Source organism: Vidua macroura, chromosome 24, assembly GCF_024509145.1.
Source record: "Vidua macroura isolate BioBank_ID:100142 chromosome 24, ASM2450914v1, whole genome shotgun sequence".
Taxonomy (NCBI): Eukaryota; Metazoa; Chordata; class Aves; order Passeriformes; family Viduidae; genus Vidua; species Vidua macroura.
In genome coordinates, this window is record NC_071594.1 from 1,807,304 (window position 1) to 1,827,542 (window position 20,239).

Consider the following 20,239-nt stretch of genomic DNA (forward strand, 5'->3'; position numbering starts at 1 on the left):
GATCTCCAGAGATGCCTTCCAACCCCAACCATTCTGTGATTCTCTGTGGTTCTGTGAGCTTGTTTGAGGCATTTTTCAAACGAACATTTCAATGGGACACGAGGGACACACGCTCACCTTTGCAGGGAGCCATCTTGCCCCTCCCAGTGAGCCTGTGCAGCAGCAGAGCTTGGCAGAGAGCTTGGAGTTTGGGAGAGGTACATGCTCTCCACACCCTCTGTCCTTTCATCAAGCTCCTCTCCCTCCTCCTTGATTCCAAACGCTCCCTTGAACCAGTGTATGTTACACAAGCTTTGTGCCACCCTTCCACAGCACAAACAGGCTTCTGAGCAAACAACAAAAATCTTGTTGTGCTGTCCAAGTGTGTCCTCCCTTTCACGGCACGAGCTGCTCCGTAGCCTTTAAATCATCTCTTTTTGTCACAGCCACACACAACTTCTGGAATTTAGCCCCTGCAAAGGGCTGTCAGCTCACCTTCGGCATCCCACTCAGCTCACCAGGCCTCAGAAGCTTGGGAGGGATTTTCTCTTCTCTCCCTTCCCATTTTTTTTTTCCTTTTTTTTCCTGCCCAAATCCCAAGACCAATCCCAAACCCAATTTGGCAGCCCAAATCCCAAGCTGAAAGTGAATCGCTGCTGCTGGCTGCCCTCCAGCATTCCTCTTGGAGCGAGTCAGGATCTGGAATGTCAGAATGTCAGAAGGCAGCGGCGGGAGGGACTGGAAGAAGCCTGTGCGTGGGTAAGGGCGCCAGAGGGGGGGGAGGAGGAGGAGGTGGAGGAGGAGGATGGAACAAAACCCAACTTCAGCTGGACTGCCCCTTTCCAAACCAGCGTTTGTTCCTGATTTATGCTTTTGTGTTTCATTTAAAACGTGCAGCTCCATGCAGCAGGGGCAGAGCTTGCGGCCGCGCTCCGGAGTAAATCAGGGTTTGCTTTTCCTTTCCTTTTTTTAGCTTTTTTTGGCAAAAGCTTCGTGTCTAGATACACCCAGCCAGTTTCCAGCTCTCTCCTTGAGCAGAGACTTTCTGCCTCCTGCAGTTCTGGGGAGAGGTTGATCCCTCTGGGCCTGTGGCACGCTCTGGACGAGGGGAAATGTCCTTTTGCGGAGAAGTCGGGATGGGGCCCAGGCAGTGAGGCTGGCACAGAGCAGCACCCGGCACTGGAGCACAGCGAGTCCTTGACACCTTCTCTGCTTCTGCTCGGACAAGAAACATTGTGGAGCCTCAGCTCTTCCTGCAGCAGATTAATGCCTAAAATTATACACCCTAAACAGGAGGGTTTAATTACCAGAGCTGTGAATAGTTTAATTAGTTTGTTCTGACCTTGGAAGAAGGACCTGCCCAGCACCGTAGAGCGACAGGAGAGCAAGACTGGTGTTGCTTCTCACAGCCAGCCAGCCCGTGTGGCCATGTCGTCCCTGTACACCAGGAGTAAGGAATATACTCGCAGCAGGAAGGCTCAGTCAGACTCTCCCCCGTCCTCTCCTTCCCCGATCGCAAAGACACTCAGAGTAAGCAGCTTTTTCCTTTCTGTATTACCCTGCTCAGCACATGCTCTGAGCAGAGCCCGGTGGTGGCGGTTTGTTGTCTTACCCTTGGAGACCTGTGCCTGTGGTTTCCTTTGGAAAGAGGATGGTTTAAATGAAACTTGGGATGGTGCCTCTGCAGCAACAGGTTTTAAGCAGCTGCCAGAGTCCCTGCACTGGGATTAGCTGTGTTAGTGGTGTAGGGAATTGCTGGGATGGTGGTTTCCACCTATCCTGGAACATGGCTCTCCTGGTAGGCTGTTGCTGGATGAAAACCTCCCTGGTAAAAACAAGGCAGAACCTGACCAGCTTGTTAAACTGCACTTTTTCCATAAACACTTTGCTATCGCTAGTGAAACAAGGTTTATGATCGACTTCCACCCCTGGGGCTGAGCTGGCCTGTGCTGTAGTTTAGTAATTCCAACACCACAAAAAAATTGAATAAGACCACCTGTAGCAGGAGGCAAGTCAAGGTAGTTACCTGTACTCCCCAAACCAGAGCTGGTATCCTCCTCTCCCAAGGTGTTGGAAAGTTGGGAATGCTTCCAAGCAGTACTGCTGATAGCTCCATAGTCATGGGAGAAGCTGTCACAAACCCTCTGGGTCTGTATCATTATACAGGCAGCCTCTTCACCATCAAGAAATTTATCACGCTGGAGTCAAAGCCTGGAGGAATTAGTTTTTAACAGCCAGGCTAATTTTAGACGGGAGCATTAAATTAATTCCAGCACTGGTATTTGCTCAAATCAGATATGCATTGCCTGCTCTGTTGGAAGGGACAGATCTTGGTCTGGAAAAAGTATTGCCTGAAATATTTGAGTTTTAACCCACTGCTGTGGCATTAATGGAAGCAGTTCCTGACCGAGGGAACTTCAGCCTCGAGGCTTCTGTGGCTGCTGGTTGCCCTGGGCTGTTAACTGTAATCAGGAGCAGAACTGTAATCAGGAGCAGGTCCTTCTTCCTTCTGCAGCTGGAGTGTCTTTGGGATGGTTCAGAGAATCTAAAGCTATCCCCCGTGGGCTTGGATGGACCTCCCTCATCAGATGAAGCACTGTGCTTACCACTCCTCCCTGAAGGGCTGCGCTATCGATCACCAGCCTGGTAACAGGTGGGGAACCATTCCAGTGTGCTGGGAATGGTTTCATTTCTTTCAAACCGCAAGTTTTTAAGGTCAGGCATGTTCAGACTGACTCATTTCTCCCTCTTATGCATCTGGGCATATGAGTGAGTGACAAACATCTCACAAGAGCCCTGAGCTGTGCCTGGAGCAGACTGACAGGAGGGGCTGCTTTCTCTGTCCAGAGCCATGGGGGCACTGCAGAACTCCTGAGGGTCCGTGGGTGTTGGAGAAGGTGGTGGAAACTCTCAGGTGGGTAGAGGTGGTGCTTGTTTCTCTGTCCATCACTGCAATGAGATTTGCAGGCTCCTGAGGAGCTGTGGGTATTGGAGAAGGAGGTGGGAGTTCCCAGGTGGTTACAGAAAGATGCCAGGTGGGAATGAGAGGGCCTTCTTGTTAGTGGGGTTTTGATGAAAACCAACACATGAGCACAGAAGTCCTTGCAGTGGTAAGGCACTGCCAGCTGTGACTCCACAGCATCTGTAGGGAAAACCAGGCGGGGAGTGCAGCAGCATCGACTCAGTCAGTGTAGGAAACAGCCCTGGTGCTATCTGGGTTATGGAAATAGCCCATGCCTTAAAAGGCTGATTAGGGAAGGATTGACTTCAGGCTAAAAGGATCTGAGTTAACTCTTTCTCCAAGACAATGTAATTTTGCCATGAGCAAGAGAAGGGAATTTGGTTGACTCTGGGTTTGTCCCATGAGTTTATTCCTCCTCACCCACTCCCCCGTGCCCACAGTAACAGGCCTGTGCCACGACGAGCCACCCTCACAAACAAGGTAGAAATGTGATATCTTGGAGTCTTTTATCTTTCCATCCAATCCATTCATACCAGCAGAGCTGTGGGCTCTAAACATTCCCAGCTGAGCAGGGGTGTGAGCACACACGAGCAGGCAGGAGCCTCACACATGGTGCACACAGGGAGAAAACTCCTGGAGAACCAGGCAGAGCAAAGGAGGTTTGACTTCTCGAGGCATCAGTGCCAAAAGCTACATTAGATGTCGTTTGCCAAGCAGTTTCCCGTGGCATTCCCTCTGCACTTGCACTGCTGCTTGGAATGTTCCTCCTTAGCAGTTAGGATAATATTGCCTGGGGTTTTTCTTCCTTTGATTGATGGGAAGTCCCCAAATGCACAGCTAAGGGAGGGGGGCACTTTGCAGTGAACTCATGCAATCCATAGGAGAGGGAATATCCCTGCACAGGAGCTTACAGTGACTGTGGGATGAGGTCCCTGTGCCAGGTCAGCACTGTCCCACAGCCCTGGGACCTCCACAAACTAAAATACACAAATCCTGTTAAATCCCCCAGGGTAAATGTTGCTTTAATGAGGATATTCCTCAAAAGAGGAAGCTCAAACCCCTTTGAAATTCTATTCAGATCATCCCATTGTTTGGCACAAGCTTCAAGTGTTTGGCAGTGGGTACCTTGTCATCATGCTTTGCACCACAGTGATTTAGCTTGAGGTTTCTCCTCCTGAAAAAAATAATATTCACTTCCAATAATGTAATAGGCATCCAGTGGCATGAAACCTGTTGTGTGCATTTAAGCAAATAAATGACAGGATTGGAAGGGTGAGAGTGAAGTCAAGGACTGGAATTTTATTTTTTTTTTAATTCGTATTACTGCTGGGCTGGTAATTTTTTTTCATTGGAAGGGAAGTACCATATAGTTTGTGTTTAGGCTTATCCATCTGTTTGTTGTGGTACTTTGTAATCCTTGTGCTTCTCCACAGGCTATTGGTTAGGTGGGAAAACAAAAGTTAAGGAGAATGCATGCTCCTAACTTTCTGCAGAGATTCCAGTTGCAGCTTTTTATTTGTTTTCCACCTCTTTGTCAAACCTTCCCCTTTTTTATAAACTGCTCCTTCTTGATTTATTAGCTGGGGTTTTTTTTTAATCAATTTAAAATTGTCATAGATTTTTGTGGGCTGCTGTTTCAATAGTGGCTGCATCTGTGTGGCTGCCATCACTTGGAATCCCAGAATGGTTTGGGTTGGAATAAGTCTTAAAGCCCATATTGTCCCATGGGCAGGGACGCCTTCTATGAGCCCAGGTTGCTCCAAGCCCTGTCCAGCCTGGCCTTGGACACTTCCAGGGATCCAGGGGCAGCCACAGCTTCTCTGGGCACCCTGTGCCAGGGCCTCACCACCCTCACAGCCAAAAATCCTTCCCGATATCCCATCTAACCCTACCCTCTGGCAGTGATAAGCCATTCCCCTTTTTTCTGTCCCTCCAGATCCTTGTCCCAAGTCCCTCTCCAGCTCTCCTGGAGCCCCTTTAGGCACTGGAAAGGGGTCTGAGGACTCCCTGGATCCTTCTCCAGGCTGGACACCCCCAGCTCTCCCAGCCTGGCTCCAGAGCAGAGGGTCTCCAGCCCTCAGAGCAGTTCTGTGGCCTCCTCTGGGCTCACTCCAGCAGCTCCACATCCTTGCTGTGCTGGAACCTCAGGGCTGGAGGCAGCTGTGCAGGTGGGGTCTCACCTGAGCACAGGGGCAGAATCCCCCCTGCCCTGCTGCCCACGCTGGGGGATCAGCCCAGCACAGGGGGGGTTCTGGGCTGCCAGGGCACGGGGCCAGGGCACGTTGAGCTTCTCATCCACCAACACCCCCATGTCCCTCTCCCCAGTGCTGCTCTCTGTCCATTCTCTGCCCAGCCTGGTTGTGAAGTAGCTGCTTGATGGTTGTTACTCACTCCTCAAGAGATTCTGTATAATTCTCCTTGTTCTGTCCATGCTCACGCTTTCACTGCAAGGCTCTTCCCTCTGATGTTAGACCACTCCCATGTTAAGCCACCTTCAGAGTACATAACCTGAGCTTTCCAGCTGAATTTTATCAGGAAGAGCTCAGCAATAAAGCTCTAAGTGTACACAGTGGTCTGCACTGATTTATTTTATTCTGCCTTTCATTGGAGCATCTGAAGGAGCTGCGCTGGGTGAAATATGGGATGTAGGAGCATCACCTTTTATGGGCCATATGTTTGCACCAAGTCCCTTGATAGTAATACTTGAGTATAAAAAGCAGCCGATCCCAAATCACCATCTCTGTTAAGGAGCCCCCACACGAGCCCGTGGTGCTCTGAGCAGGGCTCTGAGCACTGATTGCCATGGCAGCAAATGCACCATGGCTGGCTACGGTCGTGTGCACACGTACGTCGGGAAGGCAAAGCGAATCTTGCGGCAAAAAGAAAAGCTAATGCACAAAAATGTGAGTGGCTGAGCTGCAGGTGCTCAGCATGTAAATCACACTGACAGGGTTCGTGTTAATGTTTAAGTGATCATACAATAACAGAATCCCAGAATTATTTGGTTGGATGAGACCTTAAAGCTCATCTCATCACACCCCCGCCATGGGCAGGGATACCTTCCACTAGCCCAGGTTGCTCCAAGCCCCATCCAGCCTGGCTTTGAACACTTCCAGGGATGGGGCAGGAAGAATTTCTTCCAGATACCTGATGTAAATCTTTCCTCTCTTACTTTAAAACTGTCCCCCCACTTGTCCTGTCACTTGCCCATGTAAAAAGTCAATGTCCCAGAGTGCTGCGAGGTCATTAGAAATGCCTGATAGGATTACAGCCTTCCTCAAGTTTGGAATATAAATGTGTCAGATGGTCAATGCTTGCTCTGTGGTGTTTTTGCAACAGGTTCCATCCATTTCAGATATCCCTGGTCACAAGTTTATTCTCACATGGGATTTTCATGAATTATTTAACTTGCTGTGCTGCCACTGCCAATGTATTAGAGAATAGAAAGTGTTATGAAAATATTTTTCCAGGAACCTTTACTTTCCTGGGTTTCCATTTAGTGGCTTGGACCAGTTTGGTTGTGATAAAAGTGATGCCGCATAAATTGAAACAGGATCAAATAAGTTGTCTCATGACAGTTTCTATCTAATTTCTGGATTGCTGACTAGTTACGCAGTGCTTGTGGAAATGATACCCTTCTCTCCCAGCAGCCAACAAAAAATGTGGGATACTGAAACTTGAACTTACAGGCAATCAGCCTTTGTCTGTGTTCTCCAGCACCTTGCTTTGTTTTATCTCTGGTTATTCCTCAAGCATCGTGTTTCTCAGATGGATATCGGGATGAAATCCTTCTACGTTGTTTGTCCTTGGGTTTTTTTTTTTTTGAGTTCTCCTCTGTAAATGTCCATATCTGGAAGCATATCGGGAACTTGTGGTCATTCCCAGGGCACCACCCATGAGATGTTCCCTGCTGTGACTCAGTAGCCAGACGATGCTCCTGCGTGTGGATGTATAAACAAGATGGGTCAGGGCATCTGCTGTGACCTGTGGGCTGAACGGCTTCTGTCCCTGAGGCTGAAGTTCCTTCTGCTCTCCTCCCTGAGCAGCAGAATTGATCCAAGCCAAAGCTGGAGCAGGGAGTCTGTTAACTATTAAAGGCTCTGAGTGGTCACGGATGATTTGGAAAGGACCTGATGTAACACTTCAGCCTCATTTAAAATTCCCATTTGACCCTCAGCTTCCCTGGTTAGAGGTGTTACCTTTGGAGAAGCTGGTTAAGCAGTTGGAGAGCAATCTCTCAGGATAGCTCAGCCTTGAAACCACAGCTCATTGCAGGAGGTCACAAGGTCAGGGGCAACTTGAGGTTCCACCAGAGCTGGGAATCAGTTGGGACTTTAAAAGGGATGAAGGGAGGAGGAGAAAGACGATACCCTTAATTTGGGTCAGTTAATGGTGCAGCCACAAAACCAGGGACAGAGAGAGGGGGAAGTGCTGCAGGATGGGAATGAGCAGCCACAGGAGTGATGGGGAGAGTGGGTGGAATCTCTGTGAGCAGCAAACCACTTCATCCTGCTGAGCTGGAAACCAGTGTCTTCTTCCCTGCAGGAGCCCGCTAGAGTTCTGTTTTTCATAAAATGAACACAAACCCATCAAAAATAGGGCTGGAAGAGAGACAGAGCCCAGTTCATCCATTTGCCTGTGTACTGGTTGCTCTACTTGTGCTATTCATGGGACATGGTGCATAGAATCATATAATCATGGAATCATTAAGGTTGGAAAAGCACTCTTAAGATCACTGAGTCCAAACATTAACCCAGCACTGCTGGGTGGGGATCAGTCTCTTCTCCCAGGTAATAAGCAACAGGACAAGAGGAAATGGCCTCAAAATGCGCCGGGGGAGGTTCAGGTTGGATATTGAGGAAAACTTCTTCCATGAAAAGGTGGTCAGGCAGTGGCTCAGGCTGCCTTGGGCAGAGATGGAGTCACCATCTCAGAAGTGTTCAAAAAACACGTCGATGTGGCACCTGGGATATCACATCTGGGGACATGAGTTAGTGGTCAGCATGACAGTGCTGGGGTAATATTTGGGCTTGATGGTCTTCAAAGGCTTTCCCAGTCTTCACAGTTCTGTGATTCCATGATTCCAGTCTCGCTGCCATGTGCTGCCTATGCCCACAGTGCTGTTGTGGGAATGTGGCCGCTGGCTCAGGAGCTGTTCACTGGATTTTGGAGTGAACTTCACACTGAAAAGTTGCCGGTTGGCTGTTGGCAGCTCTCACCTCACTGCTGGTTCAAGAGATATTCAATCCCTAATGAAACGTCTGAGAACATCCTGCCAGAGTTTTTTCAGGGCAGGGAAGAGGTTCCTGCAGACCTATGGCATTCTCATCTGGAAGAAATTTAGGACTAGAAATCACTTGGCTGCTTGGTTTTTATTTCCACACGTCTGGAGAGTTTTGTCTTAAGATCACGTCGCTTTGCAAAATTAAATTTTTCACCAATAAAATTTGATCCCTTAGAAAAGGGGAAAAGGGCAACGAACCATGGGTTTCAGAATTACAGCCTTTCCTAAATTAAAATACTATCCAGCCTGATGTTTATCCCCAAGAGACAATGGGAATAAACTGCAGCTGTTGGAAAGCCCATGGTCCATGAGAGAGTTTTGGAGCACAGAGACACAGGCTGGCCATGGCACACATGACACAGACCAGCATCTAACTGTAGTTTGTTTGGGTGGCAGGAGATGTGACCATCAGTACCTCACAGCCCTGGATGTTTGTTTCTGATTAAATACATGCTGTTTGTACTGAAAAGGATGGGATCTGCTGCAGCCAGCTGCCAAAGCCACTATTCCATCTTGGAGAAGCTTTTAATGTTATGCTTCAGTAATAGCAGTTTTTCTTAAGCAAAGTTTATTGATTTATAGTTTGAGAAAACATATTTTGTATCAGGCTTTGGGGAGTTGGAGGTTACATGGAGGTGCTTTGGCTGCACTGGATTATTAATCATATCCACAGGATTTTGGAATCCTTGCATTTGCACGATTGCAGGCTCAAGCTGGAAGCAGCACATCCATCACACCAGTGGAGCTAAGAGGATGCTGCACAAACCACAGCTCTCAGGTCAGAGGAGCAGCTTTCTGAGGGAGGCAACGACCTCAAAGTAACTCTCAAAAGTAGAGTTCAGCCAGACCTTCAAATTATTCTGCGCCCACTGAAAAACTAAACTTGATCCCAGCCATTCCTGACTGGAATGACAAACGCAGCTGGAGGGGAACACCGACCTGAATTGTACCCACCGGGGATGGTCCGAGGTGTCCCAGGCAGCCTCCTCCTGGCTTCTCTTCCTTCCAGCTCAGCTCTGGCTGCAATGGCTCCTGGAGGATTCCTGCCCTCAGCAGTGTCCTGCTCTGCCCTGGCGTGGCCTCACCTCAAGTCTGGGGGGCAGTTTTGGGCACAGCAACATAAGAAGGATCTGAAGTTATTGGAGAGTGTCCAAAAGAGTGAGACAGAAATAGGGAAGGGTCTGGAGGGGCCACACGAGGAGCGGCTGAGGGCACTTGGTCTGTTCACCCTGGAGCCTGAGGTCAGACCCCGCTGGGGGCTGCAGCTCCTCCCAAGGGGCAGCTCTGATCTCTGCTCTCTGTGACAGAGACAGCACCTGAGGGAACAGCTGGGCCAGGGAGGGTTAGATTGGAGAATGGGAAAGGTTCTTCCCCCAGAGGGTGCTGGGCACTGCCCAGGCTCCCCAGGGAATGGGCACGGCCCCGAGGCTGCCAGAGCTCCAGGAGTGTCTGGACAGCACTGCCAGGGGTGCACAGGGTGGGATTGTTGGGGCGTCTGTGCAGGGCCATGAGGTGGGCTTGATCCTCATGGTACCCTTCTAGCTCAGGATTTGATGCTCCTGAGAGAGGGAGGTTGTCCTTTGGAACGCACATCAGCCTGGCCCAAACACTGGAGCTCGTGTAGGATCAGCTGAGCTACGTAACTGCAGGAACATAGTGACTTCTACTTATAAAAGGGAAAGAACCCCAAAACCAGCTGGCTTTTTTTTTATATTTAATTTCTAAAATAAACACAGCTCATCAAGAGGACATTTGCCAGCACAAGAATAAAATTTGAGGGGTTTCTAAAACTTCCCTGGTTGCTTAAAGGAGGACAGAGCTGGAGCTATGCCCCTGGGTGTCATTAAATGGTGGTTAATTAATCATAGGCATTGATCAGGATTTCTGAGACAAAACACACCAAAATAAATTCCTTGACAGCTCCCTTAAAATAGTGTACACTGTCCCGAGATTGGCCAGTTGGAGATAAAGAAGCATAAAATGTTCCCGAAGCATCTATTTTTTTCTCTTTTTTTCCTTGTGTTTTTTTTTTTTCCTTTTTCTTGAAAAAATGTAAATAGTAGGGAATTGTGCCTTCACTGGCTCCAACCTCAGCCACAGAATGCAATTGGAAGCAATTAGGGCAGTTTCTGCCTTGGCGAAAGCAGCAGCCAATCCCCCTTTTGTCACTGCAGTTCAGGGCTGTATTTTATTGAAACCTTCCATGAGGAATTTGGTTTAAATTATTCATCACTGAGCTCCCAACAGCTGCAAAATGTTCTGGTTTTGAGGGAAGGCTCCTGCCCTCCACAATCCAAGTACATTTTTAAAATCAGTCCTGGATGGTGTTTCTGGCACAAGGCAGCATCCCAGCACTCTGGGTAGGTGGACCCAAAGCCAGTACCCAGCTGTCCCTTTTTCTTGAGACTGACCAATGTCAGCACCCCAAGAATCTCTGGAAGTGTCCAAGGCCAGCTTGGGCAGGGCTTGGAGCAACCTGGGCTAGTACAAGGTGTCCCTGCCCATGGCAGGGGGTGGAACTGGATGAGCTTTAAGGTCCCTTCCAACCCAAGCCATCCTCTGATTCCATGGTTCTATGGTGCTCTTCGCCCTTTGTCTTGGGTCCCATTTCAGATCCTGGTGATTTTCCAGCCCACCTGGGTTGGATAATCTCTGAGCTGGCAAAATGGGCTGAATCCCTTCAGCGTCCTCCACCACCTGGATGTGCTACCCACCGTGAGATGAATGGGAGGGAAGGTGATGGGATCTCTGGTGAGAGCTCTGAGACCTGAGGATTACCAGATGCTTGTGAGCATGTCTGCAAGTGCTCTGTGCTTTTTCATTTTCCTTTAGAAGTCGCCCCCTCGGGTGTCTGGGCAGCAGCAGCAGGGCTCAGCTCTGCTGCCGTGCTGGATTCCGAACCAGGACAGCCGCCTCCAGCCCCGTGTGTTCCCCCCACCCCAACCCCTGCAGTGCTCTGACCCTGTTTAGATTATGGAAGGATAATTTCACAACTCGATGCTTCCCTGGCTCTTGATGTTTTTAGTTGAATTTTGATCCCAAGGGAAATAAATAAATCTGGGCAAAACTGCAGTGCTGCTCCAAATTTGCCAGGGAAAGAAAAAAGCCTCCAGTGCATTTGTTGATAATGACTCACAACCCTAACAATTTCCTTCAGGAAAGTCAGGAAGGAAAAGACCCTTCTTGCACCAGCTCATCACGTGTGATGCCTCAACTCTTCATTCCCTCTGTTCATTCCCAACTTCTCTTCCCAGCAATGAAGGAAGAAGAGTTTTGTCCTTCACCTTCTCACTCTCACCTTGGAATTTCCAGCTCTGGGATGGCATCTCTGAGCAACTGACCTCCTTCCTCACTTGCATGGGCAGCACAGGGAGCCAGCCAGTGCTGCTGGAATTCCAGTGAATATTTGGTGGTTGTTGGACAGGACAGGGCAGTGCAGGCAGGGCCAGTGGGGGCTGTGCTGATGGAGCAGGTGCAGCTGGAAGCACGTGGAGAGGGTTCCAAAGATGCCATGGTCAAACACAGGGTAGATCTGAGCAGGAAATAAGCTGTTTTCTGCTGAAACTGTCTCCAGTGTGACATCCTAGTGGCCTCTGAAGAAGTTTGTCTCTCTTTCAACAAATGGCAGGGATGTCTCAGTTAAGCACCTCCTCCAGTGTTCCATAGAATCATGGAATCACAGAGTCACTGAGATTGGAAAAGCTCTCTAAGATCATTGAGTCTACCACTGCCATGTTCACTGCTAGCCCATGTCCCAAGTGCCACATCCACATGTTTTATAAAGACTTCCAGGGATGGTGACTCCACCACTGCCCTGGGCAGCTGTGCCAGGGCCTGACCTGCCCTTCAGGAAAGAAATTTTCCCTTTTATCCAACCTGACTCTCCCCTTGAGGCCATTTCCTCTCCTCCTGTCGCTGTTCCCTGGGAGCAGAGCCCAACTCCCCCAGGCTGTCCCCTCCTGTCAGGAGTTGTGCAGAACCAGAAGGTCCCCCCTGAGCCTCCTTTTCTCCAGGCTGAGCCCCCTTCCAGCTCCCTCAGCCGCTCCTGGTGCTCCAGACCCTTCCCCAGCTTCATCATTCTTCTCTTAGAGGGCTTTTTCAACCTTAATGGTGCTGACATTCCGTGATGCCAGGTTACTGCAGGGTGGCTCTGCTCAATGCTGACAGCAGCAGGAATGCCTCCCCTCTCATCTGACACTTAAACACATAGAGACAGTCACAGTCTGAACCAATCCATTGCAGTATCCATCACAGGAAAGTCATAAATACAATAAACCTGAGGGGTTTCCCCCTTTTTGCTGTGTATGTTTAAGGTGATTGTTTTCTTACCCCAGCCTGCCTTTGTGGAAGCATGCCCTTGATTACCCTGCATATGGAAATTCTCATTTCTTAGAAGGAAAAAAAAGGACAGATGTGGTTTTTCCTCTTGCTGCAAGCGCCCTGGCTGGCTCAGGGACCTGCTTGGGTTCATTGCCTGGTTTCCATGTCACCTTGCCCAGCCACGTGGTGTTTCCCAGCACTGTTCAAATCCATTAGCAGGTGCGTTTGCTGAAGTAAATTCAGGCTTGCTAAGGAGTGGATTACTTGCCCAGCCATTTGTCATCATATCAAAAGTCATCACTGAAGGGGATTAGCATAAAGTGCACAAATAACTTTCAGCAAGAGCCTTGTAATTCCCTTCTCCAGTTCTTCAGGGGAGGTTGGGTCATTGGGCCAGGATTCAAAAGGAGCTGTCAGACAAACAAATGTTGAAAGCTCAGCTAACAAAGCACCATGGAGAGATCAGCATGTGTGTGGCTGAAAATGGGAAATCCTTTGTAGAATCCTAGAATCTCAGACTGGTTTGGGTGGGAAGGGACCATCTAAGCTCATCCAGTCCCACCCTCTGCCATGAGCAGGGTCACCTCCCATGACCAGGTTGCTCCAAGCCTTGTCTAGCCTGTCCTTGGACACTTCCAGGGATCCAGGGGCAGCTGTGCCCAGTTTTTCTGAGCAACCTGTACCAGGACCTCACCACCCTCACAGGGAAAAATTTCTTCCTGCTAGCACAAATAACCCTGCTCTCTGCCAGTGATAAGCCATTCCCCCTTATCCTGTTACTCCAGATCCTTGTCCAAAGTCCCTCTCCAGCTCTCCTGAAGCCCCTTTAGGCACAGGAGGGGACTCTAAGGTCTCCCCAGAGCCTTCTTTTCTCCAGGTGAACACCCCCAGCTCTCCCAGCCTGGCTCCAGAGCAGAGGGGCTCCAGCCCTTGGAGCAGCTCTGTGACTTCCTCTGGACTTGCTCCAGCAGCTCTACATCCTTGCTGTGCTGGAACCCCAGGGCTGGAGGTAGGTAGGGTCACAGCTGAGCAGGACAGAGGGGCAGAATCTCCCCACCCCTCCCCATGAGCCCAGGATGTGGTTGGATTTGTGGTCTGTCTTTCTAACAGCCCTCTGCAGGAGGCCATCTGCACAGAAACTGTCCCAGCTTGCTGCCTTCAGGTTTCATACAGGGCATGGCCTGAGCCAGGGCTGTTTGGACAAGAGGAGTGTGTCCCTGTCACAACATCAGGCAGCTGCTGGGCATTGAGTGGCATGAGATGCTTCCCAGACAGCATCCAGCATGGCTTGTGGAGGTGCAGCAGGGCTTAGCCATGGTGGAAATGCATCTGCTAGCTTCCTTGAGAGGTTTCTCACCTCTAAGATGAAAAGAAGAGATTTTATTAGAGCAAATAAAATAATACTAAGGTGGACCTACAGCCATGGCTCGGGGCCCGTGCCTGCACCAGGATGGCCTCCTGGAGCTTTGGTTATGGTATCTACAGGGGGGGCTGTGTCTTGGATTGAAAAGACAGGTGGCTGCTAAGGAAGGCAGGAACCCCCTTTGAAATGGAAAATGTAAACCCTCTCCCTCCAAATTATTATAATTTTGAAATTAAGGGGCTCTCAGGCAAATATATGGGAATAGGAATAACGGTTCTTTATTAGGAAAATTAAAAATACAAATGCAGTAGTACAAATCAAGCCAGAGTCAGAGCAGGCCCTGGCAGGCTGTGGGTCAGGGTGGTGGCAGCAGTCCCATTCCATGGGGGCTCAGCCCTCCTGCAGTGCCAGCTGTGCTTCTGCTGGAGCAGGATCCTGGACAAGGCTGGAGTTTTCCTCTGAAGCTCCAGGGCTGCTGGAGATGGGCCTGGGCTCCCTCTGGGAATGCAGTGGGGCAGAAAGCTGCTCCTCTGGGAATGCAGTGGGCAAAGGCTGCTGTGCTGTTCCAAGGTCAGATTGGATCCAGGTAGGAATGCTTGGCTGCTCCCCTGGGTGGAGCCTCTCCCCATGGGATGATGGAATTTTCTCAGCCATGCAGGGACACTCAGTGGCCATGAACAGCAGAGATCTCCTGGAGGGAGGATTGGTTGTGGGAGAGATAAAGAAAACTGCCCAATGAACAGCAGAGAACTGCCCCAGCTCTGACAGATGGGAATAGAATGCACCCCCCCAGCTGCATCTTGCAACTAAGACAGGCTGGCACTAGACCTGCCCAAGAGCCTGGCTGAGGATGGCCCTGTGGGCACAGCTGGAGGGAGAATGTGCTAATTCATAGCAGGCTTTGCTTGTCCTTTTGATCTCTGTATGTAGCAGCTTTGTCTGAGTGTGTGGTCCATCCTCAAGGGGTCCCGGCCGTTCATTTTCCAGGTGCTGGTGCTCACAGCACAGCGTGTCAGAGGCTGTGCTGCAGAGCCCACATATTGCAGGCTCCCTAGGCACCTTCCTGTCCTCAATCAGGATGCAAGATGAGGGTCACATTAGGCTGGGATGAATTAAAAACTCAGCAGCCAGGTGCAGGTAATGGGTTGCCTGTCCTGACAGGGCTGGGCACGGGGCGGGATGCTCTGGGAGCTGCCCCCTGCTCCTCTGGCTTGGAGTGGAGAGCTGGCCGGGTCACTTGTCCACCATCCTCCATGTAATGTGTGACTTACTCCCTCTCTCCATGGGGTGTACTCCCAGATCCCTGCCCAGGATCAGAGGCTTTGTCTGGGTGCCAGGCAGGAGCGGGTGGTCTGAAGTCTTCAAGCACCAGGGTTCCAGACAGGCAACAAATCTGCCTCCCAGCAAGGCCTTAGCACTGGATTTACTGGTGTAGCTGACAGCACAAGCAGTGTGAGCATGTCTGGGCACAAAAGGCCTGACCTCTCATCTGCTCTGTGATGTCCTTTGTGTTGACTCTGTTAAAAAGAGCAGAGGGAATTGGCTGGAAGTGCCTGTGGGAGGTTTGTGCTCACTCAGAACACTGATCCTACTGATAAACCAGCAGAGGAATACTGGGCTCAACTTCCAGTTCAAGGGACCATAAAGAGTTGGAATGCACCTGGAATTTGAGTAAATGTCTGTCAGAGGAGGTGACTGTCAGTGTGGCATGTCCTGCAGGATAGTGCTGCTGTCACCACTGGATTTATGCAACTGTAGGAAGGAACTGTTCGATCCAGAAAATTTCACTGAAATGGTGGTTTGCCACATCAAGCCTCTGTAGGATATTCGTAGAATCATGGAATTAATAAGTTGGAAAAACCCTCTAGGTCATTGAGCCCAAACTTTCCCCCAGCATTGCCATGTTCACCATTAAACCATGTCCCCAGGTGTTAGATCTATACATTTTTTGAACATTTCCAGGGAGTGTGACCACCACTGCCCTGGGCAACCTGTGCCAGGGCCTGACCACCCTTTCAAGGAGGAAATTTCCCCTGATATGCACCTAGCCTGGCACCTCCCCTGACATCACTTAAAGCCTTTCCTTGTGTCCTGTCCCTTGTTCCCCGGGCCCAGAGCCAGGTCCCCCCTGAGTCTCCTTTTCTCCAGGCTGAGCCCCTTTTCCAGCTCCCTCAGCTGCTCCTGGTGCTCCAGACCCTTCCCCAGCTGCATACCCTTCTCTGGACACACTCCAGCCCCCAGTGTGTAAGGACAGCACAGCAGAGGTTTGGATGTTGATGGGGAAAGAACCCAAGACAGGCTTCAACCACCCTGGTGTAAGGGTCTTCTCCCTCCCTCCTGCAGCCACGGTGTCTCTGTCTGCCACGATGAAGCTTTTCTCCACGGGGAGGTGTTTGCCCATGGAGAGAGGAGTGTTTGTGATTTTCTCAAGTTCAGCACAAACACTGGGAGATCCCTGTGTCTGTTAATCTCCTGCACACACATCACACACAGCACAGTGATCATAGTCAGGAAGAATAACTTCACTGGAAAAGGGAAACAATGGATTAGTTTGGATTCCAGGGAAGGCATTTCAGTTCTGGAAATGAGGATTTGAACACCAAGATTCAGGATTTCTTAGGTGAGTGAAATAAGTGTTTCAGAGGAGCTGAAGCAGTTGACGATTCAGGCAGAGATTGGAGATTCCCAGTTTGGGCTGGGAAATCTCTGTGTAGCCTGGCATGAGCTGGGTGCTGGTATCTGAGGTGGGAAATGGCTGCTGCCTGGAAGCTCTGCAGTTTTTGAATTGAATGTTTAATTCTCATTATTAATTAACTTTTGCTTTCTTTATTTTTTTTCCTTCAGCATGAAAGACTTTCCAGGTAAGAATTTTCTTTTTTTCTTTTTTTTTTTTTTTTCTGTGTAATATTTATTGGCAGCATATTTTTGTATGGCTTGGAGGATTCCCTGTGCTTCAAATCCAGTCTGGTCTGGCTATTTGGTCCTTTCCTGAGCTCAGCTGTGGCACCAGTTTGCTTCTATTCTTTACTCCCCAAATTATTTACCTCAGTGCCCTCTTAGAAATGGAGCTGGTTCCCACCATGAAGATGAGAGGTTTGTGGGAAGTCAGTGCCCATGGGAGGCTGGGCTGGTACCCTGGGATTTTTTCCAGTTGTTGTAGTGGTGGTGGCTGCCAGGTTTTGGGCAACGATCCCCAGGGCCAAGTGGAGGGTGCTCCCATAGACCCCAGAGCCCCAGCTCAGCTGGGTCTGCCACAGCCTCCAGTCCCAACCAGCTGGGCCCTGTGCTGGCTGTTCCAAGTTACCACAGCTCCACAGTGCTGGATCTTGCTCCTGTTTCAGGTTGGAAGCAGCTACGAACCCCACCACGAGTGACTCGTCCTACAGCGACCGTGCCTCCGGCCGCTCCAGTGCCTACAGCCGCAGGGAGAACCGGCTCGCCGCCCTCAGCAGCCGGGCAGAGGAGGAGAGCAACAGGGACTACAAGAAAGTAGGAAATTTTTAATTGATTATTGTCACTGCACACACTACAGAACCTGCCTGTTGCTGCAGAAACCAGCCCCAAGAATCAGTGGGAAGAAAGAGAAGACGTTTATGGTCATTTTTTCTGTTTCAAAGAATCCAATGGTTTGGGTTGGAAGGAACCTTAAAGCTCATCCCATTCCACCCCTGTCATGGACACTTTGCACTATCCCAGGTTGCTCCAAGTCCTGTCCAGCCTGGACCTGGACACTTCCAGGGATGAGGCAGCAACAGCTTCTCTGGGCAACCTGTGCCAGGGCTTGACCACCCTGTGAGTAAAGAATTACCTAAATTAAAACTGTCCCCTCCTAGCTGTGTTTAAACTCCCTACAAAATTCAACAGCTGTTTTCTTATTTCTAATTCATGAATTATGAAAACATAAGTAAAGCATCCAAGTTGGTTTTGTTTTCCCTTCTCATCTGTTGATGTGTGGGAGCAAAGTGAACCCCTCAGCTCAGTGCTGAGGGCATGTGTCTGCTCAGAGCAGTGTGGCGGGATGGGGTTAATTAACCAGGAGCAGCCTGGTTAATTGAGCTCTTGTTTTGCATTTCAGTTATATGAGAGTGCCCTGTCTGAAAATCAAAAGCTGAAGTCAAAGCTGCAAGAAGCCCAACTTGAGCTGGCTGATATCAAAGCAAAGTTGGAAAAAGCAGCCCAGGTAAGGGAAAATCCAGATCCTGACTGGAGAAACTGAGCACTGGCCATGACAAACCAACACTTGTTCCAGAATAGGAAAGGGAGGGAAGCTCCTGGAAGGATGTTCTTGGGAGGGAAGGTGCCATAGAGGAGACAGAAATAAGCACGTAATTTTGTAAATCAACATGTTGCATCCCAAGCAAGAGCATCTATGGGCTGTCTTGGCCTTTGTGCAGCACCCTGTGAGTGCTCTTGGGTTTAATCACTTTCTATTTTTAATTTCCGTAGCAGAAACAGGAGAAAACTTCTGACCGGTCCAGCATGCTGGAGATGGAGAAGAGGGTACGTGTCTCTGCTTTCTTCTGAGTCACAGCCTGTGCTGTGCAGGGCAGTCATTTCTAGAAGGGAAGCGTTAATTAAAAGATAAGTTGTATTTTTGCCTTGAGGAGCAGTGCACAATGATAATTGTGTTCTGACCTTTGCAGGGCCTGAGACTCTGCTGCTCTCTTTGCACATCAGCTTCGTTCTGATTCCTCTCTTTGGTTCTAAGCAGCTGAGGACCAAGGGATTGTATCACACTGAGAGACTGTTGGTCCATTATGCTTTAAAACATTCTTGATCCTTACAAATAAAGACTGGTTTGGGGTGGTGGGGGAACAAGGCAAAATCCTGGAAGGGCTCTCAATCCCTTCTTTCCCCAGCCTGGGTTGATACCAAGGATTGTCCCAAGCCAGGGGCAGGACCTTGAATTTGGCCTTGCTGAAGTCAGGGCAACATCCTGTAAAGCTTCTGTTCAATTAGGAACACAACAGCCACAAATTCTGTGAGTTAGAAAGTAAAAACATGTCCAGCTGTTCTCAGTGAAGATGCATTAACTGTTTCCAGGATGGCTCGTGCATTTTGCACTGATGAATCCCTGGATGAACCGTGCTGTGGACAAAATTGACTCAGAACTCATCATCCACAGCACACTGAGATGCTGCCTTTTCCTAACTCTCCTGCCCTCATAGCTCTTTGCACAGGGGAAAGGAGCAGGACAGACAGTGTAAATCTTGGTCTTGATGCATGTTTCCCACTTCCCCCTCCCCAGGGCATGTCTCTGGAGCAGTTTGAGCCCCTTAGGAAAGTCACTGAAGGAGTCCAGTTCTCTTTACTTTGGCACAGATGTAGCTGAGGCCACTCACACAGCAGAGTCTAATCCTCACTTTCTAAAATGCACCAAAAGCAGTCAGCTTTGCAGCCCTGGATTATCTGGGAGAAACAGGATTTCCAGGCAGGGAATTTCCTTGTTCCGTTTCCTATTTGAGCGGCTCAGTGACTTTTCTCCTTGCCACCTTTAGTGGAGTATAAGTAAATCCATGGCTTCACGTACAGAGCTCAAAATCACATTACATCAGCAGCTCCTGAGAACTGGGATCACTGAAAATGGGTAATAATTTCATTAGGGGTATGAATGGAGCTTGCAATCTGCCCAGAAGGGCCCAGCTTATATCCCTGCTGGTTTGCCAGCTGCCCTCTCCCATCTGATCAGCTCCTGGTTGTAACCTCTGCCTTGCTTTGGGATACTCTTCAGGGAATGCTGCTACAGAAATACAAGACTCCTATTTTTCTTTAAAAGAAAATATACTGTAAATTTTTCTTCCAAATCCTTTTGACCTTCTTTGTCATGAATCCTTGTAAACAGGAGAAGCGAGCCCTGGAGCGGAAACTCTCTGAAATGGAAGAGGAAATGAAGGTAAGAAATAATATTCACTGTGCCTATTCCATTTTATATGCTTTGTATTCATGTCTTTGGGGATTGTCACCCAGGAGGAGGATGTTAAAGGTGACCATGGGAAGGATCTCATTTTCCTTTCTGCAGTCAGAACTTGCTTTAATGGCCCTGTTCTCCAAACATGAAATGCTAATAAACTGTCCTGGTTCTTATTCATCTGATTGCTCCTATGTTTGATTTGTTCTGCTGTTTGATCCGAGAATGGTGAGAGCTGTTCTCCTTAAATGCCTTCCCAAACTAACTTTTTGTGGCATTGCTGAGTTCCAGTGTGCTGCCCCCCTGTGCTCTGACTAGTCTGCAGCCCAAGTTAAGCCACTGAGGTTCTCTCCGGATGGGTAAGAAGACAAAGCTGGCTTTTGACTCACGCACACTGGCCAGGATAAAACACAGAGTGGTTGT

At 49.4% G+C, this 20,239-nt stretch overlaps 1 protein-coding gene across 4 annotated transcripts in view; it reads left to right on the forward strand.

Moving 5' to 3' along the window:
* PPP1R12B (protein phosphatase 1 regulatory subunit 12B) overlaps window positions 1-20,239 on the forward strand; it is a 132,806-nt gene that overhangs the window by 100,194 nt on the left and 12,373 nt on the right. For 3 of the 4 annotated variants that reach the window (XM_053998295.1, XM_053998296.1, XM_053998297.1), the window contains 5 exons: window positions 16,753-16,769; window positions 17,250-17,397; window positions 17,984-18,088; window positions 18,355-18,408; window positions 19,751-19,801. In XM_053998295.1, the coding sequence (XP_053854270.1) occupies window positions 16,753-16,769; window positions 17,250-17,397; window positions 17,984-18,088; window positions 18,355-18,408; window positions 19,751-19,801 (375 nt within the window). Of the gene's footprint in view, window positions 1-900; window positions 1,510-16,752; window positions 16,770-17,249; window positions 17,398-17,983; window positions 18,089-18,354; window positions 18,409-19,750; window positions 19,802-20,239 lie in introns of those variants that run through there. The other variant, XM_053998298.1, reaches the window with a different exon arrangement.